The 9,184-nt window shown below is 56.0% G+C and overlaps 2 protein-coding genes across 2 annotated transcripts; one reads left to right on the top strand and one right to left on the bottom strand.

Annotated features, from left to right (window-relative positions):
- The first annotated feature begins 1,281 nt into the window (after nucleotides 1–1,281).
- Nucleotides 1,282–3,788, top strand: LOC100127067 (vacuolar-processing enzyme beta-isozyme 1). The gene is made up of 8 exons (XM_044477680.1): nucleotides 1,282–1,554; nucleotides 1,675–1,839; nucleotides 1,933–2,089; nucleotides 2,184–2,269; nucleotides 2,386–2,585; nucleotides 2,707–2,965; nucleotides 3,081–3,287; nucleotides 3,372–3,788. Exons 1-8 carry the CDS (start codon nucleotides 1,327–1,329, stop codon nucleotides 3,552–3,554), a joined length of 1,485 nt encoding a protein of 494 aa, XP_044333615.1. The 5' UTR covers nucleotides 1,282–1,326; the 3' UTR covers nucleotides 3,555–3,788.
- A 104-nt stretch (nucleotides 3,789–3,892) lies between these two features.
- On the bottom strand, nucleotides 3,893–6,317 carry LOC123054033 (plasmodesmata-located protein 8). Its single transcript, XM_044477681.1, has 3 exons — nucleotides 5,435–6,317; nucleotides 4,281–4,382; nucleotides 3,893–4,125 (listed from the first exon to the last, which is right to left on the bottom strand). The coding sequence occupies exons 1-3, from the start codon at nucleotides 6,204–6,206 to the stop codon at nucleotides 4,121–4,123; spliced, it is 879 nt and encodes a 292-aa protein (XP_044333616.1). The 5' UTR covers nucleotides 6,207–6,317; the 3' UTR covers nucleotides 3,893–4,120.
- Between the last annotated feature and the right edge of the window lie 2,867 nt (nucleotides 6,318–9,184).

The following is a 9,184-nucleotide window of genomic DNA, read 5'->3' as shown; positions in this document are numbered from 1 at the left end:
GCTCCGCCGATCTGGCTCGGGGCGACGAAGATGCTCGAGCGCGAGGCCGAAGAGGAGGCGCGCCAGGCCCAGGCAGCGGCACAGCCCGACATCGCCGCCCTCTGGAACACGGCGTTCCCCTGGGCCGGCCCTGTGCCGACGTTGATCGACCTCACCGGTCCCGACGCAGACGCCGCCGCCGACGAGGACGCCTAGGGCAGCGCGTCGTCTAGTTTTTAGTGTTTAATTAATGTAATGTGGACTATCGCCGGCCTTCGTGACCGGCTTTTATGTTTAATTAAATGCATGTATTTATTTTTAAAATGCTTGCAATACTTTTTTTGACGCGCCGACGAAATGGGTCGGGCCAGCGTTGGGCGCTTGCGCCGATCCAAACACAGCGCCGGACGTTTGTGTCCGCCGGGCCGACCCAAACAGACGGCGTTTTGTCCGTTTGGGTCGGCCCGTTGGAGTTGCTCTAAGGATCTGGACTAGGCGAGTCCTTCACGTTTTCAGCCGCAGCGAAGAAGTGCATACGCTGTCCCTTTCATGTGGTCGCACATTCTACTTATATAGGAGTATATTTCTTCTTCAAAAAGTCGGTTCACATCATGCGCCTGCTTGCTTGACTAGCTAGGCCGTGTTCTCCTTTCGCCACCTCAACAGGCACTGCCCGGTGGCCATTTTTGCAGGAAGCAGTACCGTGGGAAGATCACCTGCTACAAATTTGGAGCCTCGGTGCGCAAGGCGTCCGTACCTCTCCTTTCCCATTCCGTGCGATGGATGCAGCTGGGAGGCTGCCGCCCCAAACCACGGAGCTGTGTCGCCGGCTAATTCATGGTGCTAACTGCTGAGTGGGCAGTTTCTTCGCACATCCTAGGTTTTCATTTCTACTACTAGCTGAGAAGTCCGTCCGCGTCATCGTGAGTTGATCACGCTCCTCTGTCATCCTTCCATCATTTGCAAAAGCTGCATCATGAAGAAACAGTAGCGTGCGAGGGTCTACTCCCCTGTCCTTTCCTCTTATCATCGTCCGCTAATTCATCACGCTAACCTGCGACCGCCGTGCTTGGCCACGGCCGAGATCACGGCATTTTAGCTAGTTTTAGGCGGGCATTATCAAGTCAAAATTGGGAAATTGTGCACGCCACGCAAATCCCACTACGGATACGGAGGCGCTGCGCCTGCGCGCCCGCGCGAGCGAACTGCCAGGCGATCGACGATCACACTTCACCCCCTGCGCGCACTGCACGCCGCCGCGGCTATAAAATGCGGCCCCAGCCCCCGCCGGAACGATCACACTTCACTCTCTGCCTTCTCTTCCTTTCTAGGCTCTAGCACACGCACATGATGAACTCGAGGGTGGCGATGGCTGCGTGGTGGGTTTGTGGACTCCTCCCGCTCCTGGCGGATGCGGCCAAGGGGAACTCGGAGCCGCTGATCCGGCTGCCGACGGAGAATGGGCATGCCCCTGCCCCTGCGCCTGGCCCTGCCGCGTCGGCGGCGGGTGAAGAGGTGACGAAGTGGGCCGTGCTCGTTGCCGGCTCCTCCGGCTACGAGAACTACCGGCACCAGGTGAGACGAGAGTCCTCAATGCAGCTCGTATACCATTCATCCATTTCGAATATGAAAATTCTGATAGCGTGTGCTTGCTCAACGATTGTTTGTGGTGTTGCACACTTGCACGACGTATAGGCCGATGTGTGCCACGCGTACCAGATCCTGAAGAAGGGGGGGCTAAAGGATGAGAACATTGTGGTGTTTATGTACGATGACATCGCCAACAGCCCCGACAACCCAAGGCGTGGAACCGTCATCAACCATCCCAAAGGCAAAGATGTTTACCATGGTGTTCCCAAGGTATACATCATTAGTTCCCTTTAATTCAAACAAGAGTGTTGTTCGATGTATTCCTAAATTCCTACCAATGACTGATGATCAACTTTTCTACAGGACTACACTGGTGACCAGGTCACTGCTAAGAACTTTTATGCGGTTCTCCTGGGGAACAAAACCGCGGTTACCGGAGGGAGTAGGAAGGTGATAAACAGCAAACCAGAGGATCACATCTTCATCTTCTACTCGGATCATGGGTCTCCTGGTTCACTTGGTACATGCATACATAATCCCACATAAACGACCTTGTAGTTCAGCTGATATGTTTTGTGCTATAACTTTGCTAACTTTATCAAGTTTTCATGTAGGTATGCCCAACGGGCCAGATGTTTATGCTGACGACTTCATCAAAGTGTTACGGCAAAAGCATGCTTCCAAAAGCTATTCGAAAATGGTATGTATCCTTTCTTTTCTTTTTCCCTTCAAAATTATACTATATATATTTTTAATCTGAAACGGCATGTATGCTTTGAGTCCCATCTCTAATGAGAATTACTACAATTTTGGCAGGTCATATATGTTGAAGCGTGTGAAAGTGGCAGCATCTTTGAGGGTTTGATGCCACAAGATTACAATATTTATGTTACAGCGGCATCAAATGCGGTAGAAAGTAGCTGGGCAGCATACTGCCCTGATGATGGAACGCCACCTCCTCCTGAATATTTTACCTGTTTAGGTGACTTATACAGTGTTTCTTGGATGGAAGACAGGTATGTAATAAGCATCAGCTAGCTGTAATATATGTGGTACAATGTACAAGTTTGTATCAGTTGTCCACAATCATGACGCTTGCTTGCTATTCTTAACCATTCGATCCTGATTAATTTGCAGTGAAACTCAAAATCTAAAGAACGAAACCATCAAGCAGCAGTACGAGGTGGTTAAAGCGAGAACGGCACCCCGAAATGAGTCCATTAGAGGTTCTCATGTCATGGAGTATGGCGACAAGACTTTCAAGGAGGACATGCTTTTCCTCTACCAAGGTTTCGATCCGGCGAAGTCAAGCATCAGAAACAGGCCGCTGCCTATGCCCAGCCTCAAGGGTGCAATCAAGCAAAGAGATGCCGATATTCTCTTCATGTGGAAGAAGGTAACAAAAATCCCGCTTAGTATATCTTGTCTAGTTCATCTTCTCTGTTACAGTACTAAGTTTCATGTGTTTAGTTTTGACTAATTTGTCTGCTAATCTATCTTCTCGCTTTCAGTATGGGAAGTTGAATGGGGGATCAGAAGAGAAGCAGAGGGCCCTCAGGGAGGTCAAAGAAACCGTGCTGCACAGGAAGCATCTGGACAGCAGTATCGATTTCATCGGGAAGCTTGTCTTTGGGTTCGACAAGGGGCCTTTGGTGCTCGAGGCTGCTAGAGGCTCTGGCCAGCCATTGGTCGACGATTGGGATTGTCTGAAGACGATGGTGAGTGTGACAGTTTCTTACTCTGCACTCTTTCTGTTTCCGGTTGAGCTTACTCTGTAGTCTGTACTTGATGCCAACCGTCAGGTGCGAGTGTTCGAGTCCCAGTGCGGATCACTCACTCAGTACGGCATGAAACACACGAGGGCGTTCGCAAACATGTGCAACAATGGCGTCTCCGAGGCCGAGATGAAGGAGGCGAGCATCAGCGCTTGCGACGGCTACGACATGGGGAGGTGGAGCCCGTTGGTTCGAGGCTACAGCGCCTGATCCGCTTGCAGTGCAGTACTACTACATGGCAGCAGCAGCAGCCAGAGCTCCGGAGGTTCCTAGCTAGACCTCGTATGGTGTACATACACACATTGGTATACCGTATACATACAAGAAAGAAGAAACCGCCCAACAATGGCGCCCCTGTGGTATTGGGTTAATCAGTAGTGTATGGTCGTGCCTTTGTAAATCGAATTTGACTGCAATCAATTGAAAGGCAATTATTACTATGTAGCAAAAGTGTGTCAATGTCTTTGCATGACAGTGCCATCTTTTTTTTTCGTGACAATGGTTGGCAGTGCCATCTGATTTGGTAATAATAAACAGGTGAGCCATGATTAGTGGACCAAAACTGATGACCCATTGCAGTAAGGTAGTGCTCCTCCTACAGGCAGCCCTACCAAGATCACTTACATAAGCTAATGCTGACAAGATGAGATCAAGATCTTTGTGAAGCTCCCTTGATGCTAGCGTGGATCTGTCTTTCGCAAGTCGTTCGGTCTCGGGCCCGTATGCCAGTATGCGAGAACTGACGGTTCTTCCAGGAGGCAACCTAGTTAGATTAATTAACCTGCATTGATACACCAGTTTTCAGCGGGTTAGTGACTTAGTTCTTCAGACTCTGCTTTTTGACAAGCACTCGCTGCGATTGGTAAGTATAATATAGAAGGGCATTCAGATGCTCTACGAACTGAAAACAAGAGAAAGTTTTCGAGGAGGCCTTACATGATTTCTTGAGGAAGGAGATGAAGACCACGATGAGGGCCAGCCCTGCCAAGATGCCTATGATTATGGCCAGAGTCCGCCCCACGTCATCTTGCGAATAATCTTCTTATCACCAAAAGAAAACCAGACGATCGGATTAGAATAAGCATGTACAGTAGTACTAGTACAAAGTCAGATGCGCACTCTGGCCGAGTGGCTCTTTTCATCTAGTTTATCGGGAATATATTCAGAATAGGAGTGGTTGGCCGGCCCTCGCCGTCAGCCGCCGCCCGCCGGCAAGGTCTATTGCCAGTCCCACAATGTGCGCGCCTATCGCGGCCGCAGCCCTAGGCCCGACATGCTGAAGAAACCAGTGTCGTTTGGTGGCCATCAGAAAGTTCTTTGAACCTCTAGATCAAAAGGTCGAATCCATGACAATGTGTTCTCGGAAAAAAAAAAATCCATGATAATGTGATGGCAATCGCCTTTGCTGTTTTATTGGACGAGAGAACATATCATCATGACTTGTTGATGTCACGTCAAAGTTCAGATCGCCTTAATGGCACTGTTTGTCTCGCCTAATGGATTCCGATGATTAGCATATCTTAGGGATACGACTAAATGGTGTCCGTGGAGCTTAGCGGCTGATATGGCTGACTAAGCGGTGTTCCAAATGATGATGGCAAGCTTTGGTGTTCTCTGCAATCGAGTGACTGATCTCATGTCCCTTTCTCTGGTTCTAACCGGGACACACACAGACCTATTTGATCTACTAGCAGCTAATTAAGTACTGTATGTCCCCGCAAAAAAAAAAATTAAGTACTGTATGTGCTCCTAGTTTACACCTTGGTACGGTGATTGTAGTAGACAAGTGGACATGCTGTGATAAGGCCATCCATCGTGCAAGCCCATAAAGTTAGATAGATGAAAAAGAGGATGTCAGAGGACATATTCCGACCGATCTCACTTATCAACTTTGGTAAGTTTACCCATTGCCCATCGGAATCAATTCCAACACTGCAACTTGCTCCGCCAATTGGCAGTTGATACCATCTAACGGTGACATCATGGCATCACGAGGTAGTTTTTCAGAGAGAGTAACGAATTCTGGCAATATTTCATTCGTCGGTTCAAAGTTCAGACGAACAGAGGAGGTGCATGGCCTGGTAACGTACCTTGTGACGGCCGGAAGTAGTAGCCGCTGGCCCAGTACCGGACGTAGCACTGCGCCAGGTGCACGTCGGCGGCGAGCGCCGTGCCGCAGGCGCCCTTGAGCTGCCCGACCGCCTGCGCAAGGCACCCCGTGCAGTCGGCGGCGGCCAGGTCGCCCAGGCACTGCGAGACCCCCTGCACGCTACCGGAGCTGCCCACCCTGTACCCGTCGGCCGCCGCAGCCTGGAGCGCGCCCAGCACGGCGTCCCGGTCCCGGAGGAAGCCGGCGTCGGCGCTGGTGCTGGCGCTGCACTTGCGGTACACCATGGCCGTGTCCGGCCGGCCCACGAAGTTGGTGCCGTCGTAGCGCACGTAGCACCCCTCCAGCTGCAGCGACGCCGCGTAGGCGCCCGGGCACACCTGGCCGAGCTGCGCCAGCGCGTCCCGCACGCACGCCGCGCACTCGGCGTTGCCCAGGTCGCCGCGGCACTGGTAGAGCCCGTACGCGGCGGCGCCGTCGCCCGTGCCGTTGGCGAAGCTGCTGTACGCGGCGTTGGGCGCCGCGTCGGTGATGGAGGCGAGGAGCGACTTGAGGTTGCCCTCGTAGGGGGTCCCCGGCTGGTACTTGGACGGCGAGCACCCCGCGTAGATGAACGTGTCGGTGTCCGCCCCCGTGAACCCGGCGCCGAGGCCGATCACGAGCAGGATGGCGGCGGCGGCGGCGGCGGCGACGCGCCCACGGCGGAGTTGGCTGCGAAGGTGCATGGCCGACGATGGCGAGACGAACGTGCACATGATGCGCGCGCGCGTGTTTGTGGTGGGTTCGATGGCTGTGGTGACCGGGGGAGTGGCCAGTGTCCTGGGAGTGAAGAGAAGGTGATGGGGAGGACGCGGAATAAATGCGAACTTTTTGGTCATGCTTTGCGAGGATTCCTGGCGTGGGAGGCCGTAGCCACGCAAGACATTATAAAGTCATACAACAGTAAAACTAAAGTCATCATCTAGGCAACATCTGTCACTACTCCTATCCAATAGATGAAGGGATAATACACATACCTCGCAGCCAAACCTAAGGCCAACTCCACCGCACGACCTCAAATGGACATCCGGTTTGGCCGGATTTTGTCCTTTTGGGGCGGCAATGAGTTCGCCCATGTCCGCGTTTGTCCGTTGGGTCATGGGTGAGCCCAACGCGCGGTCGCACCCCAAATCATGTCTGCGATGGACGTGATTAAAAAAAAAAACTTAAATAAAATACCTAAAAAAGTAAATAAACGCAGTTAAAAAAACTTAAAAACATATTTAGGGGTCACGGCCACAAAACGGCCTAGTTTCACGCTCCACTTAAATGGTCCAGTTCCATAATTAACATAAAAACAAAATAAAAAACGCCACCCGCGCGCTCCTGCCGCGCCCGTCGATGCCGTGGCCATCGCCGTCTTCAGTGGCCGCCAGTGTCGCCGTCGTCGCTGACGAGGTCGACGTAGTCCGGCGGCGTCCACAGGTGGGCCGGCGGTCCTTGCTGCACGGGGCGGCGTGGTGGAAGGTGGCAGGTGCCTACACCACCTCCTCCCACGGCGAGGCGTCCCGCTCCGGTGACCGCGGCGGTGTGGGGCACCAGTTCACGCCCCCCACGGCGGCCGCCATCTGCTTTGCCGTGCACAACCAGCTCCACCCCTGGCCCACCAGCCCCGGGTGGAACACGGCCACCGGCGGCTCCTCCATCACCTCCTCCTTCGGCACCATCTCCAGCTCGGGGATTGCGACATCGCCGGCCCCGGAGAGGGTCGTCATCTCCTCAAGGCCCTCCCATTGGCGCTCGTCGTGCGTGTGCATGGAGTCCTCCAGCACACGCGCCATGAGACGAGCCTCCTCCTCCGCTGTCATGCGAGGAGGTGGTGGTGGCGATGGAGATGGCGACAGCGTGGGCGTCAGGCCGCGCACCCGCGTACGCCCCCGCGCCTGGGGAGCAGCCGCTCGGTGCTCACGGTCGTGCTTGCCTTTGCGGCCGTAGTTCCATAGCCGAGCGGCCGGCCGGCGAGTTCGAGGCTAGGGTTTGGGGTCTGGGGTTGTCGGGTTTCGAGGAGGCCGCGGGGTGGAGTGGGGCAGTGTGGACGACGACCGGTCCACGGGTTTTCATTTAAGAAGGACCGCGACCGTTCGCCTGGGCGGATGACAGGCGGGGCCGCCCGCGCGTGCGCATTGATGTAGGCGGGTGGGAGGTAGGTGGCCGCCTGCCACGCGGCCCCGACCCGGACGAGGCACGTGTCCGTTTGGTGTCCGCCGCGACCCAAACTCGGTGCAAGTTTGCGCTCGAAATGGATCAGCCCGGACACAAAACAGACCAGATGGGTCCGGACCGTCGCGCGCTGGGCCGCCTCGTTTGTCCCTTTTACCCCAAACGGACGGGGCCGGACAGAATGGGGTCGCGCGGTGGAGTTGGCCTAACATATAAGATTTGAGGTCCCAACCAGGACGCCTGCCGGGTATGGGACACGGTGCACCCACCAGCCCAGCGCGCTCCTCAACCAGGACGTCTGCCGGGTATGGCGCACGGTGCACCCACCAGTCCGGCGCACTCCTGAACCAGGACGCCTGCCGGGTATGAGGGCGCCGCCGCCACTTGCCACCAATCTATCTTCAGTGATGTACTGCTGCATCTACCTTGCCACGTCTAGCTGCCGTCGACGCCACCACGACGCCAGAGAACGCCACCATCCTGCGCTCGTCCATCAACACACGCCCACCGACAAGACCCCGCTGCTCCATGCCGCTAAGACCCACCGTTGTCGACGTGCCAGATGCCATGCCGCACCTCCTCTTGTCCCCTCCAGCCAGCACTTACTCCAAAACGATGCCCCCAGGAAGGAGAACGACAGCGACGTCGTCATCGTCCAATCCGATAGACCCAGATCTAGGGTTTCCCTCGGAACCTCCTGATCAGGTTGACGTGACCTGCAACGACGATGCCTCGAGAAGGGAACGACGTCCGAGACACTGCCATCGTCCGCCATGACCGCAGTCAGGTGCAATTTTCACTGGAAGCCACGTCGTCCCGATCTTGCGGCTGGCTGGAACCGAGCGAAGCCTCGCCACGAAGACGCACGCCGTCGTCGGTAATCCGGTGGAGATCCGTCATCTCCTCACCAGTCCCTCCACGCGCTGCCAGTCGGCGGAAGGCCAACCCGCGGCGGATCCGATCGGGGCGTTGGATCCACAGCCGCCGCCGTCACCATCTCCACCCAGATCAGCCAACCCCGCCAGATGGGGCGCTGCCACCGCCGCCGTCCATCTCAGGGTCGCCGCTCTGCTGGCTATGGTGCGTCGGCCACCGCCGCACGGCATGGGGTCGCCGCCCTAGACGCCGCCTTCGGACTCCCACGAGAGGTGCCGCCCCTGCAGCCTCAGATGGGATCCCGCAGCAACACCCGCCCAGGTGCCTTTGGCGCCGGGCCCGCCGCCACCGCGGCCGACGCCGGCAGCAGCGGCGGCAGAAGGAGGCGCGTGGGGTGGCCTGCGGCGCTAGGGTTCAGGGGCCCTGGCGTCGTCCAGGGGGAGGCGACGCGAGGGGGAGTTCTCCTCTCCCCGTATGAGCGGTGTAGCGCTCTCTATGTGCAGCCAGCGGCGGCAGAAGGAGGCGCGTGGGGTGGCCTGCGGCGCTAGGGTTCAGGGGCCCTGGCGTCGTCCAGGGGGAGGCGACGCGAGGGGGAGTTCTCCTCTCCCCGTATGAGCGGTGTAGCGCTCTCTATGTGCAGCACCCGATCTCCTGGATA

The sequence above is a fragment of the Triticum aestivum genome, chromosome 2D, assembly GCF_018294505.1.
Source record: "Triticum aestivum cultivar Chinese Spring chromosome 2D, IWGSC CS RefSeq v2.1, whole genome shotgun sequence".
Taxonomy (NCBI): Eukaryota; Viridiplantae; Streptophyta; class Magnoliopsida; order Poales; family Poaceae; genus Triticum; species Triticum aestivum.
Note: the sequence above shows the minus strand (reverse complement) of the source record. Positions and strands in the feature narration are given on the sequence as shown.